We start from the raw sequence: 18,762 nt of genomic DNA on the forward strand, positions 1-18,762 counted from the left end.
GACCTAAATCCAATTGAGAAACTGTGGCAAGACTTGAAAACTGCTGACCACAGACGCTCTCCATCCAATCTGACAGAGCTTAAGCTATTTTGAAAAGAAGAATGGCCAAAAATGTCACTCTCTCTAGATGTGCCAAGCTGATAGAGACATTACCAAAAAGACTTACAGCTGTAATTGCAGTGAAAGATGGTTCTACAAATGATTGACCAAGGGAGGCTGAATACACATGCATGCCACACTTTTCAGATATTTTTTTGTAAACATTTTTGAAAAACATTTATCATTTTCCTTCCACTTCACAAGTATGTGCCACTTTGTGTTGATCTATCACATAAAATTCCTAAAAAATACATTGATGTTTTTGGTTGTAACTTGACAAAAAGGGTGTGAATACTTTTTCAAGGCCCTGTACAATCAGAGCAACCACCTCTAACCAACTTCAAATAAACTACTTGCAATAAAAATATAAAATAACGGCGTATATAAAGTTGCTACCTGTACACTCTGTAGTAATCTCACAACACTAAGAAAACCCAATTATCGGGCGCTACATGTCTAGAAGGGAGGAGCCGAGCCCATGGCGTCATGCCATCATCACCGATATTGTGCAGTGGTGAGCCAGCTAATATATCAAAAAGCTCTTTTTAATTTTGTAAGTATATTTTATTGTGGTTGTGAAAATAAAAGATTTTAAAAATGGGAAGCACTATGTACCCGCCTTTCCTATTGCCTGTAATCAATATGCTGCATACGGAGATTTAATAAACCTGGAGTTGAGGAGGCCTTGAGTGGGGTCACCAGCTGTGTGGATCTGAATAAATCTCACAGATGAGTATGTACTTATGAGCTTGAGATGAGCAGGTTTTTCACCTGGGATGTTGAGGTGCACGAGTCACCGGAGGAGTGACCGAGATAGAAGATCAATAATAATTATCTGGGGACCACTGGACATTACTTGTTTTTCATTAATTGCACTTTTTTGGATTTATTTATTGAGTCACAATTACATTTTTGGATAGTTGTTTCCAACTTTCACCAATTTTATGAATTTGAGATTTGCTGTATGTGTATATTAGAGATTAGAAGGCTGAAATACTATAGAGTCACTGCTGTGAGAGTGCAGGGTAAATTGTGCTGATGAGATTTAGACATCTTCAGTGCCTTTGGTGTGAATTTTTAGGCTAAATAGCTTCAGTTACAAAGGTCCATGAAAGCTTGTTTAGAAATAAACTGTGGCTATGAATAATAAAAGGAGAAGTGGGGCCAAAGCTCTTGTGGCCCTATTTCTCCTGTAGGTCAGGGGATTACACTTCGTTTTGCGCTCCTGTGAACCATATTCAGCCGACAGTGGGCTAAAGTTCACTGTCAGTTCAGTTGATGTGACTCAGCGAGTCCAGGCTCTGGAGAGATTCCTGACTTTAATGTTGAGATCCACCCAGATTCCTGACCGGAAACTGGTTCAGCCTCTCAGTGCACTGCTGAGATGTTGAGCCAGCCGCTCCCTTCCCCTCCCCAGCCCAGTGCTCCAGCAAGCGCTAGAGGGACAGACCGACTCTCTGCTCACTGAAGACTAAGAACTGAGTGATTGTCAGTCTTTGATTGCTCGGTTCTCAGTCTTATGCCGCGTACACACGTATCAGACTATCCGGCGGACTTAGTCTGGCGGACAAACCGCCGGACTGTCCGAACGAGCTACCTGCCCACACACGGTACTTTTGCGGCAGACTAGGTCCGGCAGACTTAGTCCGCCGGACTATCCGCCATACTTTTGAAATGAATGGACTCGCCCACACACACGGAGGAAAGTCCGTTCATTTTGAGAGCGGCTCCAGGTAGCCGGGACCAGCGAAAGAAGTGTCGCTGGCCCCGTCACCTGGTATGGAGTTAAAGGAGAAGCCCTACGCTGAAAAAAAGGTGTGGGGTCCCCCCCGGGTCCATATCAGACCCTTATCCGAGCACGCAACCCGGCCAGTCAGGAAAAGGGGTGGGGACGAGCGAGCGCCCCCTCCTGAGCCGAACCAGGCCGCGTGCCCTCAACATAGGGGGGTGCTTTGGGGAAGCACCCCCCAAAGCACCTTGTCCCCATGTTGATGAGGACAAGGGCCTCTTCCCGACAACCCTGGCCGTTGGTTGTCGGGGTCTGCGGGCGGGGGGCTTATCAGAATCTGTGAGCCCCCTTTAATAAGGGGGCCCCCGGATCCCGGCCCCCCATGCTGTATGAATGAGTATGGGGTACAATGTACACCTACCCATTCACCTGTGGAAAAAATAAAAAAAAACACAACACACAAGGGTTAAAATAGTTTATTGCACAGCCTTAGGGGTCTTCTTCTGTCTTCGGGGGTCTTCTCGCCGGACTCCTCCGCTATCTTCTGCTCTTTTGCTAGCTCTTTCACTAGCGGAGGAGCCCGGCTTTCTTCTTCGTCACCACCACCCTCTTCTTCCGACTTCGGGGGTCTTGTCCCCCTCTTTGGTACTTCTTGCCGGGCCTCCGTGCCTTCATCTAGCTCTTTTACAAGCGGTGGCCCAGTCTTCTGTCGCCGTTGCCGCTGTCACCATTTTCTCTTCTTTTCTTCTCTTCTTGAGCTGTTGTCTCGTCGCTGTCTCTGGCCACAATGACAGGCATGCGGCGTGCGGCGACTTATATAGGGACATCGCCGGATGATGTCCCTGCCCATTATGATGTCACAGTCCCAGCATCCTCCGGATTGTTTGATTGTGTGTACGTGGCATTAGAGGCATCAGTGGACAAATGCAGCATCGTATCAATGCTGCAACCATCCATGTGAGTATAATTGTTTATTTTATTTTTTTAATTCCTGCACTTCTATTTTAAAATATTTAAAAACCTTTAACAAGATACACGTGAGCTTTAAATAAAGTCCTTACTTACCTTGGCAGCTGCAGACACTTTGGAAAAACTTTTCAAATTCCACACCGGAAGCATGTATATTCTTTCAGAAGCCCAGCTAACTCTGCTTCCCAATTCCACAATTCTTGCTGTATGTTTATATTATAGATTAGATGGCTGGAAGGCTACTGTGGGGAGAGGAAAGGGGCAAGGGAAGTCAATGAGATTGAAATTCTCAGTATCTCTGCTGTGACTTTTTAGGATGAGTTGTTCCACATTACATGCAGACACCTTGGTCCAAGAATTCTTGCTTAAAATTCATTTATTGCTTGTTATAAATATGTAAACTTATTGAATGCCCACAATGTGGCCACTTTAAGAGAATTGCGCAAAACATGGTAACCATAACCAATAGTCAAACAGAAATGATTTCTTAATGGTCAAACTGAATAATGAAACCTGACTGGTTTCTACACAATGCAGAGAATTTACTAAAACATGAGCAGCCAGGAGCTGGAGCAGCTGTGCATAGCAGCCATTCAGCTTCTAGATTTTATTTTCAAAGCTTAAAGGGCTTGTAAACCCTCAAGGTTTTTCACCTTAATGCATTCTATGAATCAGGTGAAAAACCTTTTGTAGTGCAGCAGCCCCCCAGAGCCCCCCTTTTACTTACCTGAACCCGATCGTTCCAGCAATAAGAATGAGCACATCAGCTTCAGCCGCTGTCTAGGGTTCTAATTGGATAGATTGATAGCAGCCAGAGCCATTGACTCCCGGTGCTGCCAACCATATCCAGTGACACAGGAGCCGGGGGCGGGCCAAGTCCTGCTCTCTGTGTCAATGGATGCAGCAGCAGGACTTGGGAGCGCGCCCGCACGAGTGCCCCCATGGAATGCTGCTCTCCATGGGGGCACTCTAGAAGAGGGGGAGCCAGGAGTGGTGCTGAGGGACCCCACAAGAGGAGAATAGGGGCTGCTCTGTGCAAAACCCTTGCACAGAGAAGGAAAGTATGACATTTGTTGTTTTAAAAAAAAAAAACGAACCTTTACAACTCCTTTAAATAAGCTGAAGCTAGAAGCTGATTATTATGCACACTTGCTCCAGATTCTGTCTCCTCCAGGCTTTGCTCCTTATTTTTCATTTTAGCACTTTACCTGAATGCAGTTGTACCTTTGCTGAATTTGTAGGCCCATTTAGTTTAAGACTTGGGACTGGGTTATCATCTGTTAAGCCCCATACACACTATCAGATTTTCTGCTGATTTTTTCCTTCAGATTTACCAAAACCATATAATATGAGGTAAAACCTTAGGACTTTCAATTTGTATGCAATCAGGCAGACCCTTCCACTATGTAGTTTTGGTAAATCTGAAGACAAAAATCAGCAGACAATCTGATAGTGTGTATGGGGCTTTACTCTGTGGGAGGTTGGCAGAAACATGAATTAGAGAAATATGAGGAGTCAGAGAGAGTCTGCCAAAATGGGTAGTTGACAACTGAGCAGTGGAAAAGTGGATTCCCCTTTCTGGGGAAAAACATGGCCAGTTGCTGTGTTTTCCCCTAGGATTTGTTCCTTACTCCGATGGAGACTAGAGAGGATTGCAACTGAGTTGGTAGTATGGACTAGATTGGAGAAAACTCCTTTACTGTGTGCTCTTTTTGTTCATCATTTTAATCCTTCAGTAAAAGTGTTATTTTTTAAACATAACCAATTCAGCATGGAGATTCCTTTTTAGCCACTTGTCTACTGGGCACTTTTACCCCCTTTCTGCCCAGGCCAATTTTCAGCTTTCAGAAACACTGTATCCATGTGAATTTTTTATAATTTTTTCCACACAAATAGAGCTTTCTTTTGGTAGTATTTAATCACCACTGGGTTTTTATTTTTTGCTAAACAAATGAAATATGACCAAATTTTTTTCAAAAGGGTAATTTTTCTTCTTCACTAATGTGTGCTTATAGACTGCATTGATGGGCACTGATGAGGTGGCACTGGTGGGCACTGATGAGGCTGCACTGATAGGTGGCACTCAAGGGCACTGATAGGCGGAACTGATGGGCACTGAGAGGTAGCACTACTAGGCAGCACTGATAGGCACTGATAGGTGGCACTAATGGGCACTGATAGGTGACACAGATGAGGAGGCACTGATGGGCACTGATTGGCAGCACTGGTGGGCACAGATTGGCAGCACTGGTGGGCACAGATTGGTAGCACTGGTGGGCACAGATTGGTCTTCACTAAAAATCAGGACACTGATAATCAGTGCCCATATTATCAGTGCACATGTCTGGTTACAGGCGCTCTCAATAACCAGCTTGTATTTACATCCTGTGATCAGCTGTCATTGGCTGACAGCTGATCACGTGGTAAAGGGCCGCTGTGATTGTCCCAAAGTCCCAAAGATTCAGATCACAAAGCATGTCTCACAATGACTGGTGGACGTCCATGGATGCCCTCCTGGCATTGAAAGCCCACACTATAGCCATATTTCTGCTTTAGCATGGACAGCAAGTGGTTAAAGAGTGTGGCTATCTTGAGAAGAACCTGCAAATAGTGGCTGAAGAAGCATGTGCCATAATGATGTAGGTCACTGAGTGTGAACTTGTTTTGGTGAGCTGTCCTCTGTGCTATGCCTTATCTTGGGGAATCAATGCCCCCCTTGGACTGTGTGAATGACAAGAGTCCAGAGTACTGAAAAATAAGACAAATGTATGCCCAGTGCTGTGAATGCTGAGTCTATATAATTGTCTTTCTTATACTGTTCATTTTTCTACCTAGTAGCAGTGCCTTAGTTTTAATATCAAGTTGGTGTCAGCAGGCAGGGTTCCAGATATCTCTTCTATTCAATACAAGCAGATCAGATAAACAGCTGAAACTGCTGATCTAGAAATGAGCTGATTTAGTTATGAATTTTCTCTTTCTTTGGTTCGCCACAGGGAATTGGACTGTTGGGAAATCAAAAGTTTAAGCATCTATCAGATCCAGATAACAGTGTAACTAGTATCGGACCCTATCATTGCTATTGTTTCTCACCAAACTTAAAACAAAAGCATTACAGTTTAAAATGAAAAAATAATGATGTTAAAAAAAACCTTTATATAAACTAATAAGAAGAAAATAGATTTTGTTGCATACAGTAAGATACAGGTTGTGATATCTTGGTGGTGTTACTTCTCTCAGTTGCACTATTAACTCTCAGCATTATTAAATGCATTTTTTTAGGGCTGTTATATTTTTGGGGGCAGTCAGGGTTTATATTTAAGTGTAAAGGAGATATTATTAAGAGTTAAATTTCAGGGAACACGACAGGATTATTTGTGTAACATCCACTTAGAGGGGTTGTAAAGGCAGAAGGATTTTTGTCTTAATGCATGACCTGCGTAGCCCAACAGTCCCCCTCTCAATAATGTCCCATACCAGCCCTTATATATCTATAATAATGAGACCACACCTTTTCTTTGGAGTAAAATGGCCACAACAGCCTTTTATTAAACATAACCAAAATATTTTACTCCCTCCAAAATATGTATATAAATATATAAATATATAAATATATATCTACAACTGTAAACCAAAACCTTGACCAACTTTTATCAACTCCAGTCTGGTGATCTCTGACGGTGACCCACTTTAATTCCAAAAACACCAACCTCACTGCTTTACCTTTTTACCATACCAGGCCTCACGCTGTGACCGCTCAGAGACAAACAATTCCTGCAGTGAAAAACCTCCCAGTATTCCGTCCACCGTTCGGGAATACAACTGAGGGGCCCATAATACCAATGAGCCCCCCCCACCCTTTTATATCACCTCTGTTTTACCGCCACCGTCAAAGACCACCAGAAATCTCACGCAGCAGCCCCCCAAAGGGCCGACTTCACTGTTGTGACGAACAGCCCACTGCACCTGAAAGACAGAAAACAAACACAACGAAAACACCAGCAATCAAACCAACAACTCATACCCAAACATGCTATCCAGTAGGGAGGGAGGGTGGGAAAACTGCCTCCTCTGATGTCTTCCCCTCGAGACTGGTCCCGTTCCGGCTCCGCCCCCCTTTTATATGGCTCCTCCCCCTTGCGTGTTTCTCTTCCTCCACCTATCCTCTGTCTTGGTGTCTCTAGGCACCCGGTCATGCCCGCCCCTCCATTACCCCTCCCCTTCAGTACGTGTCATTCCGGGGCTCCCTTGACCTGCGTAGCCCAACAGTCCCCCTCTCAATAATGTCCCATACCAGCCCTTATATATCTATAATAATGAGACCACACCTTTTCTTTGGAGTAAAATGGCCACAACAGCCTTTTATTAAACATAACCAAAATATTTTACTCCCTCCAAAATATGTATATAAATATATAAATATATAAATATATATCTACAACTGTAAACCAAAACCTTGACCAACTTTTATCAACTCCAGTCTGGTGATCTCTGACGGTGACCCACTTTAATTCCAAAAACACCAACCTCACTGCTTTACCTTTTTACCATACCAGGCCTCACGCTGTGACCGCTCAGAGACAAACAATTCCTGCAGTGAAAAACCTCCCAGTATTCCGTCCACCGTTCGGGAATACAACTGAGGGGCCCATAATACCAATGAGCCCCCCCCCACCCTTTTATATCACCTCTGTTTTACCGCCACCGTCAAAGACCACCAGAAATCTCACGCCACAGCCTGAAAAGGGTGACCACCTTACCCTTGAGGGCAACCCCACACCCTCAAAGCTTGTTGGATCCCCCCCTGTAAACCCAAAGACCACAGGTCAATCCCGACATCCGTGAGATGAACCCCATCCCCCCTTAGGTACAGACCCACATTGGACTCCAGTTCCCTGTGCCTGATCACCAGCCCTCCATTCTGAATCACGAATCTCCCCACCACCTTATTCACCCGGATCCTCGTCTTCTGAATGCTGGCCACTGACCTTGCCCATCTCCACTGCGTCCGGGCGACAATATCCGACCACAGCAGGATCGTACTGGGAAACCTAGCACGCAGCTTCAGAAAATCCGCCTTAATGTCATTCAGTAAATCCCGGACTTTCCGGGCTCCCAGGTCATTCCCCCCAGCATGCAGAACCAACACATCCGGGGGCCCATGCAGCCACACGAACCTTTCAACCACACTCACCACCCTCTCCCACCGCATTCCTGGTATCCCCAACCATCGCAATTCCGCTTCTGCCCTGGAAATCCCCAGTTGCCTCCCCGCAGGTCTCATGTCTCCTCTCCTGGCCCCCCAACACACGTAGGAGTGGCCCACGATCCAAACGAGGCGCGGTGAACCTCCATCTGAAACGAGAAACCAAAACCTGCTGATCCCCGAAAAACAATAACCCCACAGCAAAACCACTAACCACTGCCCTTACCACCCCACGGAGATCCCAACCCTACCCCCGTGGAAAAAACTCCATCAGTCCCAGGAACGGTTCCTGTATCGCATCCCGTATTACCAACCAACCAGGAATACAACTAAGGGCCATCCCACTCCCTGGACCGCCCAACCGCTAACTGAGGTCGAACGTATGACCTAAACCTACGCGACTCCCAACGACCAATCCTTCGTACCGCCGCCTCATCCAACCCGCACCGGGCCGCCTCTGTGGCCGCCCCGATGCGGAAGGAGTGTGAAGCATATTCCGACTCCTCCCAACCATTAAGCGCCAAACTTCGCCGGAAAACCGCCACGAACTGGAATCTGGACAGGAAAGACCCGTCCGCGTGGACAAGGAATGGACCCGGACTCCCCGGCCTAACCGCTCGGTAACTCCGAACCGCTTCTACCGGGCAAACCTGTGACCCTGCCAAACTGAATAAGCAAATGTTCACACCCCTACCCCGTTGGTCCGTCTTCGAACGCCTAAGAGTTATCTCCACCACTGATCCTGCCACCCGAACATCATGATCCCCCAGCCCCCCAGGAACTTTCCGGGACGGGCTGACCAACTCCCCAATCCGAAAAGCCCCGTAAAAAGCCAATGAAAAGGCCGCCGTGAACAACCGCACCTCGAACGGAGACGTGCAAACCGAAACCAATGTACCACAAATGGCCACCAAGACCCCAAACGTCACCGGACGTCTCGTGTCCCCCCTCTTCGACTGCTTCCGAAAACCCTTCAGCATCTGACGTATCCAAAAACCCTTCGACCAATCCTCCGACCCCAACAACTTAAAAAGGAATGACAAGCCCGCCAGTTTCCGATCGATCACTGCCGCCGAGCGCCCACTCTCCACGTTCCGGACCACAAAATAAAGTGCCAGCAAGCGCCCATCCCCGGCTCCCCCAGTTCCGTCCACCTCTCGCACCAACTCCTGCCATTCCCGCCATACCTTCACGTATGCCGTCCAGGTAGCCCCACTTACAGACCTGCGTATCCAGCCCGCGGCGACTCCAAGGGCAGCGCCCAAATCCACCCCGGGCACGGAATCCCGACTGCCTCCGCGCCAGGTGCCAGTTCCCGGAACTTGTCCCACTGGAAACGAGACAGGGAGTCAGCTAAGGCATTCTCCACCCCAGGTATATGCACAGCATACAAAAACACATTCAAACGCAGGCACCTAAGGACCAATTGGCGCAACAGTCTGATAACAGGAGGGGAGGAGGCAGACATGCGATTCACCACCTGCACCACCCCCATGTTGTCACAGTTGATGCGCAGCTTCAAATTCCTGCAACTCTCCCCCCACAGCTCCAGAGCCAACACAATCGGAAAGAGTTCCAGCAACACCAGGTTACCCAGGAAACCCGCTTCCTTCCACGAGCGCGGCCAAGGTTCCGCACTCCACCTGCCCTGGAAAAACGCACCATAGCCCGTAGACCCTGCTGCGTCGGTGACCAATGCGACATCGAAGTTGCTCACCGGCCCCGACATCCACACCGCCCTGCCGTTATAGGAGGACAAGAAATCATGCCACACCCCCAAGTCGTCCCGGTGCTCCTCCGTCAACCGAATGAAGTGCGTGGGCGCCCGCACCCCCGCCGTCGCCGCCGACAGCCGCCGGCAGAACACCCGGCCCATCGGGATGATGCGGCACGCAAAGTTCAGTTTGCCCAGCAAGGACTGCAAGGTCGTCAGCTGAACCTTCCGACGGCCCTGAATCTCCCGAATCGCCCGCTGCAAATCCGCCAACTTGTCGTCCGGCAACCTGCACTCCATAGCCGCCGAATCTATCACTATACCCAAGAAACTCAACACCCCCACTGGGCCCTCCGTCTTTTCGGCCGCCAATGGCACCCCAAAAACGCCTGCGATGTGCTGCAACGTGGACAAGAGAATCGCACACACAGCGGAGGCATGGGGGCCGATGCAGAGAAAATCGTCCAAGTAGTGAATGATTGACTCAATGCCGGAAACATCCCGCACCACCCACTCCAGGAACGAACTAAACTGCTCGAACACGGAGCAAGAAACGGAGCAGCCCATAGGCAAACACTTGTCCACGTAGAACTGCTCCCGCCAGTGACAACCCAACCACCGAAAACTGTCCGGGTGCACCGGCAGCAACCGGAAAGCCGACTCAATGTCCGCCTTGGCCATGAGCGCTCCCCGGCCGTAGCGCCGCACCCACCGAACAGCCGCGTCAAATGACGTATACGACACCGCACAGACGTCCGGGTCAATGAAATCATTGACCGAACCCCCCTTTGGAAACGACAAGTGGTGTATGAGCCGAAACTTGCCCGGCTCCTTCTTGGGGACAACCCCCAAGGGGGACACCACCAGCGAGTCCCACGGCTTAACCGTAAACGGCCCCCCCATCCGACCCAGCGCCACTTCCTTCCCCAACTTTTCGTCCACCACCGTAGGGTGCTGCAAGGCCGACCTGAGGTTTCGCGCCACCGGCGGCACCACCTTCAAGTCACAGGGAATCCGGAAACCCTCCCGGAACCCCTCGGCCAGCAGCTGCGCAGCCACCCTGTCCGGGTACCTACTTAGGAAAGGAAGCATCCTTTCCACCCTCACCGGCGTCTTCCCTCTTGTTAGCAGCGTCGCCGGGACGCTTTCCCCTTTTAAAGCAGCGAGACAGGGCGTGAGCCCCCCCGCAGCCGGAACACTCGTGCTTGAACCGGCACGCACTTCCAAACTTGCAGGCACCCTCGTTAAAAGACCAGCACACCCCCCACTTCTTTCCGGCCGACAGTCCTGAGGAGGGTGTACCCCCGGCCCCCCCCTGAAAAAACTGAGGCGGGGCCCGGGCGGAGGACATCAGCCTCATCCAGAGGCTGATGTCCTTGTGATCCCACCGCAACTCCTGACGCACCGCCTTCCGCTGCCGGAACTGTTCGTCGTACCGGAGCCATGCCACCCCCCCGTACACCCGGTGTGCCTCCCCAATGGCGTCCATATAGCAAAACAACGCCGAGCAGTGCTCGGGGTTCTTTTCGCCGATGACGCTCGCCAAAATCGCGAACGCCTGCAACCAATTCGCAAACGTACGCGGTATCAGCCTATAACGCCTCTTTTCCTCATCGTCTTTTTTCGTGTCATTGGGCTTGACCCGATCCAAATTGAATTTTTCCAGTGGGAGCAGCGAGAATATCTCCACATACTCACCTTTTGCAATTTTCTCCCGCACCTCCGGCTTCAGGTGCGCCCCGAGCGGTCCCTCGAAGCAGACGTACACCTCGCAACGCGCCGCATCCCCAATCCGAACCACATCAGTACGGCTGGGTGTCGCGGCCGCCTCCTCCCCACCGGACCCCCCGCCCACCACCGGCACCGCCGTTGCGGACGCCGCGGGTTCCCCACCCGCACCCGGCGGGACCCCCGCCGCCCCCGCTACCTTACCAGCCCCCCAAGGCGCCGTCAGGGCAGGAGATCCCCCATCCCCCCCAAACCTGTCCACCAAAGCCCGCAATCCCTCCAACAAACCCTGCATGGGCGGCGCGGGCCCCGGGTCCACCTGACCCGACCCCGCCACCGACACCCCACCCAGCGGCGCCGGAGGCACCGCTGAACCAGCCGCCCCTTGCACCACCCCCAGCAACCCCTGCAAAACATCAGAGAAAACAGTAGGTACTGACTTACCGGGCCGACCAGGAACACGTCCCGCAGCCGCGTTGCCGCTCTCCACCGCCGGGGGAACCACGTCGTCTTCAGCGGACAGTTCTCCCTCCGACCGGTCCTCCTCTTCCCTCTCCGCAGGCGCCAGAAGCCCCCTGGGCGATCCGCTCCCAGAGGCCGCAGCAAGCAGGTGGCTGGGAAGATCCTTCACCACAGGGGCCTTGCTCCCAGACTGGCGTAGAGAACCAGACCTAGGGCGCCCCCCCGCACCACCCCTGGGCGTCAGTCCTCCAGTCTGTCCCTCAAGTAAGCCCGCATCCGCCCGGCGCCCCCCACCCACCGCCCGTGCCCCCCTGTAGGCCGACTCTGTCCGTCTTGCAGAACCCTCCGCACCGCTGGCTGTCCCCCTGCTCGTGCAGGGCCCCCCACAGGGGTCCCCCACGCGAACGGTCGCCGGGCTGGACGGCGGGGAGCCGGCGCCATCTTGGCCCGTGGCCCCGCCCCCCGGGGTAGGCCGGCGGCGTGCAGACCGCCCCAGGCCCCGATCGTCCTGCTGTCTCCGTTTTGCGGGGGGGACCGACCTGTCCGCCCCCGGGCTCCGCCGATCACGAGGTGGCCGAGGGGCGGGTCCCGGCGAAAAGCGCGCCGGAGGCCGAGACCTCCGGGCCCGCAGCACCGGCTCCCCGCTACTCGTGCCTGCCTCCGTCTCACCCATCCAGCGCTCCACCTGCTCGGTTAGCCACTCCGAACCCCGCACCTCCGCTTGAGCCCGCAGCCGCTCCAACACGTGCTCGATCGCCGCCATTTTGCCCAGAGAGGAGCAGCGCTGGAAAACTGCCTCCTCTGATGTCTTCCCCTCGAGACTGGTCCCGTTCCGGCTCCGCCCCCCTTTTATATGGCTCCTCCCCCTTGCGTGTTTCTCTTCCTCCACCTATCCTCTGTCTTGGTGTCTCTAGGCACCCGGTCATGCCCGCCCCTCCATTACCCCTCCCCTTCAGTACGTGTCATTCCGGGGCTCCCTTTATATGCATTAGGATAAAAAGCCTTCTGTTTGCAGCAGCCCCCCCCCCCCCCAGCTCCGATAATACTTACCCGAGCCTCATCTCTATTGAGCGATGTCCATGAGTCACTCAGCCATCTGGGACTCTCCCCCCTGATTGGCTGAGACACAGCAGCAGCGCCATTGGCTCCCGCTGATGTCAAACTCAGTTAGCCAGTCAGGAGAAAGAGGGGCCGGGCCAAATCTCTGTGTCTGAATGAATACATGGAGCTGCAGCTTGGCTCGGGTGCCCCCATAGCAAGCTGCTTGCTGTGGGGGCCCCCCATAGGAGGGAGGGGCCAGGAGCTTCAAACCAACTGCACAGAGCAGGTAAGTATAACATGCTAGTTATTTTAATAGTGAAAAAAAAACAAGACTTTACAATCACTTTAATTCCAAGGTGCATGGTCAAGGACTGTTATACTGATCAGGGTTTTACTGCCTAATCAGGATTACAAAATGTGCCCAGATTCAGTTTCTGGGGTGTGTATTGAATCCTGCTTGACATCTGCAAAACATGAACTTGGCAGAGAACTCCAATAAAGTATTTGGGGATGAATCATTATCCTTTTGTCCAAATCTGGCTTATTGAGAAAAATCTTTACATGCACAGGTACAATACAGCATGACAAGTATAAATAAAAGGGGTACAAAACACCAAATATAGTAGCTGGGGTACTGACCTTGTGGCCTTACATAGGATGGTGGTTTACACTCAAATCATGTCCTGTGTAAAATACAGAATAAACAGCTGTTATGTTAACCAATAAATACAATTTAACGTAAACCAAAAAAACTGTGTTGTGTGGGATTCTATCTATAACAGTATGCAAAGATTGTGCACTTTACTCTTGCAAAAAAAAAAGCAAAAACCCTCTACTTCATTCAAATTTGCCAGTTGTCCAATAGTATAGTTTGTTAGCTTTTTTTGGGCAGTGCCACACTACATTGTTTTAAAAGTTTAATAAAATGGCAACAGAGTGCACAAAAGCACTTCAAACTAAAACCTTGCATTCCCCAAGACCCCTCCTATCCTTGTATATCTAGGTATTCTTAAAATATTCAAAATATAGACTGAAGTTAAAAGTTTCATAGAAATTAGCTTGCGGCAGGACAGTATGCAAGCACCCGAAAAAGGCAAGAATAGAATAGACATAAATAAAGCAGGTTTTATCTTGCAATAAACATGAGACTAAGAGACAGTAGCCACAAATAATGTTCAGTGGCTGGACAGTATGCAAGCAGCTTGATTAGGCTGCAATATAAAAGGGACAGAAAATGCAGGTTTTATCTTGAAAAGGAAATAGAAGTATTACTTGAGAAACAATAGCCACGCATATTGTACAGTGGCTGGACAGAATGTATACACCTTGGTTAGGCCACAATACAAGTGGAAAAGATGAAGCCGGTATTATTTTAAAATAAACATTACAGCATATTATGTGAAAGACAATAGCCACAGAAGAATTTGAGTGCAGGAACAACTCAGGATTTACCCTGCAGCTAACATTACAAATTTGACAGCTGAGTTACAGCTGGGGAAACATTGTAGGAACAGCTTGCAAATGCCTGAACGCCAGAAAAGATTGCAAACTTTAAGACACAAAGAAACAAAACAGGAAATCCAAACATACAGGGGGTGTCGGTGGGAGACGTAGACTGTAAGATAGCTGCGTATGCAGATGACCTGCTGTTCACATTAACGAACCCTAGGATCTCCTTGCCAAACCTTTTGAAAGAATTCGACGGATACGGGGCACTGTCCAACCTTAAGATAAACCTATCCAAGTCTACGGCTATGGGGTTAGCCATGTCTGCCTGGGAAATGAGCTCCCTCCAGCCGAACTTCCCCTTTAAATGGACCACTGAGGCGCTCACATATCTAGGAACCCAGATACCCAGGGATATCTCCAACACTTTTGCATTGAACTTCCCCCCGCTCCTGAAGAGGGTCCGGACCCTCCTGGGAAAATGGGGCTCTGGTTTGCACTCCTGGTTTGGCATATGCAACCTCTTAAAAATGTGCATACTACCCAAATTTTTATATCTGATCCAAGCCCTCCCTATTTATGTCTCACCCCTTTTCTTCAGGCAACTGCATGCGTTGTTTACCCGTTTCGTATGGGCTAACAAGAAGCCACGCATAAACAGGAACCTTCTTTCGCTCCCGATGCAACATGTGGGGTTGGCGTTACCGGATATCAGAAAATATTACATGGCGGCGCATTTGGGCCAGATTTTGGATTGGAGACATAATGCGACATCTAAGCTTTGGGTACAGGTAGAGCAGGCCCAAACCGCAGTGACGCTGAGAGGCGCGCTATGGTGTTATGACTCACTCCCTAAGGACCTGAAAACGCACCCCCTGATAGGGAACATGTTCCTCCAGAGTAAGAGGGCGGCGGTACAATTCGGCCTCACCTCCGAGGACTCTCCACTCTACCCGATTTTAGGGCACCCTAACTTTACGCCCGGGCTCTCACCAACCAATTTTGACACCTTGTGGGAGTTGGGATGTGATCATGCGGCTAGGTTTCGACGGAACGGATGATGGCCCTCAATACCTGAGCTGATGGACCCCACCTGGGGGTTCCAGCTTTCTTTTTGGAAAGCTGCGCAGTTACACCACTTTTTACATTCCCTACCGAAAACTGGTAAATTTGATAGGCAACTACTGCCCTTCGAGGACTTTTGCTTAGACGCTGACGCCACTACAAGACTTCTCTCGCAGATACATGCTCTGATTAACACACCCACGAAACAGACGACACTACCCTATTTGGACAAATGGGGAAAAGAGCTTAACTGTACGTTCTTGACCTCACAACAACAAAAAATTATAGACCGCACGGCCCATTCATCCATCTGCAGCAAGATGAAGGAAACTAACTACAGGATTATGTCCCGATGGTACCTCACTCCCTCCAGACTACATAGGTGTTTCCCTGGCACTTCAGACCGCTGTTGGAGGTGCATGACAGGGGAAGGTTCACTTTTACAAATTTTCTGGTCTTGCCCTAAATTGAACGTCTTCTGGAGGGAGGTTCGACGTATCACACAGCTATTTACAGATTACACAGTCCCTGACGAAGCGGCCTTCTTCTGCCTACACATATCGACAATGTCGATGAAGAAGTACAAAAAATCACTCACACGCCACCTACTAAATGCAGCGAAAGCATGCATCCCTCTTCGATGGAAGCAGCAGTGTCCGCCGATGGTGGCGGACTGGCTCCGCAAGGTGGAGGAAATACGCAAACTGGAAGACTTAGTTCTTACGGCGCAACACAAACACGAGACATACACACAAACATGGGCTGGTTGGAATATCTTTATATACTCAACAGAAGGGAATTCCCTTTTGCATTCTTAATTGCTGAGCAACCTGAGACAGGTCATCCGGAGTCCTGGGGGTCCGACTCGAGCGGGCCCTCACACTGGCTGTCGTGGCGGCTTCCCCCCTCCACTCAAAATGAGCATTCTCTCGCCTCTACCCTTCCCCCTTTTCTTTTACCTTGCTCAATCCTCGACCCACCCCCTCCCCCGTCCGGCTTTCCATCCCTCCTTGAACGCGGGGTGGTTTATCCCCTTTATCCCCCCTACCTCCCCTTACTTGAACCTACAGTTAGTAAGTAGAAAAAGGAAAATTTGGGAAGAGAGACCGGTTATCAACACTAGGGCTTATATGGCCAGGTTACCACCAAATTTACTTGTTGGCTATTGCATCTAAGGTAGTATGTAAGTTGGTTCTGGCCCCTTTTTGTTGACTGATACTCAGCACCACAAGATTTATGGATGCATCTGATGTAAGTTTTATCTTTGTCAATGTTGTAACACTGCTGTCCTCTTCCCCTGTTGGGGTTTAATAAACTTTATATTTGAAAAAAAAAAAAGAAACAAAAGAAGGATTTATTTTGCAGCAAACAGAAACTTGGTAGCATTAGGTGCAGTTGCCGAAAAACATTGTGTGGCACCTTTACAATGTTGGATCACAGGAAAAGGCTGAAGACTTCAAGGTGCAACTCGGAATTTACCCTGAAAAAAACATTTAGAAATGTTAGCAGTTGAGGTCCAGCTGCAGAAACGTTGCTTGAGACATTTACAATGCTTAGGCACTGAAAGAGGTAGCAAATATTGTGACAAAGAGATAAAGAAACATAAAGCTGGATGTACCCTGCAGCAAACAGAAATTAGGCATTGGAATAGGCCAGGAGAGGTGGCAGGAACTCAATTACTTTCTGTGTGTGCTGTGGCTGTATAGCACAACCATTCTGAGATAGAAAAGGCAGATGTGCTCTGCCTCTAGATGGTACAGCCTAACCTCCACTATGTCCTGCAAAACCTGCTCACTGCCTGCCTACAAACTCTGTGAGTAGAACCTCTGCCTCTCACTTTCGGCCTTCCTGATATTTTTAATAAAGAGGATTGCCTCAATTTAATGGCAGCTATGACAATAATGAGAATAAATACTTTACTGTACATGTAAAGGGTAGTGTGGACTGTTTCAGCAATAGGTGTACAGTACAGGCCCCAAATAAAAAGGCATTAGCAAAATATAAAAAAAAACCTATGAAGACCAAAAAAAAACAATAAAACAGCAAAAAAAACAAGGAAGGGGGATGGCAAAGGGAGGTGGACCCCTGGACTGTTTGCTTGTAGAGAGGTGTAGTTTATTCTCCATGCTGAAGGTGGTGCAGGGTTATTGTGCTGCTGGGCAGGTGGAAGTGGAGGCTGAGAATATTGTTTCTCTGCGGGCTCTGTAGGTGTCATCAGGGGAGCTGTGGTCTGATTTGACACTGCAGTCCTGAGTACCTTGGATGGACATCTTTACTGTGGACAGTGCTAATAAACAGCAGTGCCCTTCTGGAGTTGGTGCACATTCTGCGAGTGGCTAGAGTAGGTAGAGGAACCACTCTTGTCAGGGGCAGTAATTTAGCCTCCGGGAAAGGATCCCGCACAAGGAGGGAAAGCTTAGGGACATTGCTGTGTTGTTTGCTGTCCACCGTCCGGAAGACTCACTGCATAGATTCTGTTTTCCTCCTCAAACAGCCGCTTGTGTTGCCACTTCACCCCACTTGCAGATGCAGAACCTGGTAATGTAGACCATGTCTATGTGATATATTCAGTAATGTAAGATACTGTGGGACAGTATCATTACTGTATTTGTACCTGTACCACCAGTGTTACTGAGTTTGCTAGTTCATGAATATATGAAATGGTCACGCCAAGTTTGTGCCACAGTTGCTATAGCCATTGGTAGTGATTGCAGACTGTGTTTGTCTTGTTAACTTTTTCTATGCAACTCTACAACACAAGAACCATTCAACCTTCTCCTGGACTCTGTGGGTTGTATCTCCAGCATAAAACATGTACATCAGATGAAAATCTTAGTTTAAGTGACAGATTACTATTAATGATTCAGGGAAACACGGTGCAGTTAAACACCATGGAACCTCAGCTTACGCCAATGATATCTATGTGAACAGGTAGTAGAGAGGCAGAGGACTGACCCTTTTAAGCTGTGTCAAACCTCTCCTCCCTGTACCTCAACCCACAGGCCCACAACAAGGCAAATAAACATTTAGTAAGAACAATTTATAACCGTGGTTTGATTGGCTCCTTCTAAACAGAGTCCAGCTACCTGAAGGATCACCTTTATTAGGCAACAATAGTTGCTCCGTAGTAAAGATGAATCTTGCAGTCTTCAGCTAGCACTTTAAGAAAACTGTTATCCTTAATGGTAGAACAAAGCAGTTGAGCTGATATGAACTTAGCCAGAAGAGAATGCTGGATCTTCCTGTGTAAGATAAACACAAGGTGGGGCTGTGACTGCTGTTTGAAAGGTATTGTATCCAGAGGAA

General features: G+C 49.2%; 1 protein-coding gene across 1 annotated transcript; it reads right to left on the bottom strand.

Annotated features, from left to right (window-relative positions):
* Positions 1 to 7,261: 7,261 nt before the first annotated feature.
* Positions 7,262 to 10,806, bottom strand: LOC143984191 (uncharacterized). The gene is made up of 2 exons (XM_077484485.1): positions 9,225 to 10,806; positions 7,262 to 8,149 (listed from the first exon to the last, which is right to left on the bottom strand). The coding sequence occupies exons 1-2, from the start codon at positions 10,804 to 10,806 to the stop codon at positions 7,551 to 7,553; spliced, it is 2,181 nt and encodes a 726-aa protein (XP_077340611.1). The 3' UTR covers positions 7,262 to 7,550.
* Positions 10,807 to 18,762: the final 7,956 nt, after the last annotated feature.

The sequence above is a fragment of the Lithobates pipiens genome, unplaced genomic scaffold, assembly GCF_037356315.1.
Source record: "Lithobates pipiens isolate NorthernLeopardFrog02 unplaced genomic scaffold, aLitPip1_a1.2 Scaffold_16, whole genome shotgun sequence".
NCBI lineage: Eukaryota > Metazoa > Chordata > Amphibia > Anura > Ranidae > Lithobates > Lithobates pipiens.

What these genes read in the sequence shown, in the direction of transcription:
- LOC143984191 (XM_077484485.1), bottom strand. Translation starts at nt 10,806, where the DNA reads ATGCTTCCTTTCCTAAGTAGGTACCCGGACAGGGTGGCTGCGCAGCTG. An exon ending in GCCGCGGGCTGGATACGCAG is followed by an intron (nt 8,150 to 9,224) that starts GTCTGTAAGTGG and finishes TTCTCGTTTCAG; the next exon opens with ATGGAGGTTCACCGCGCCTC.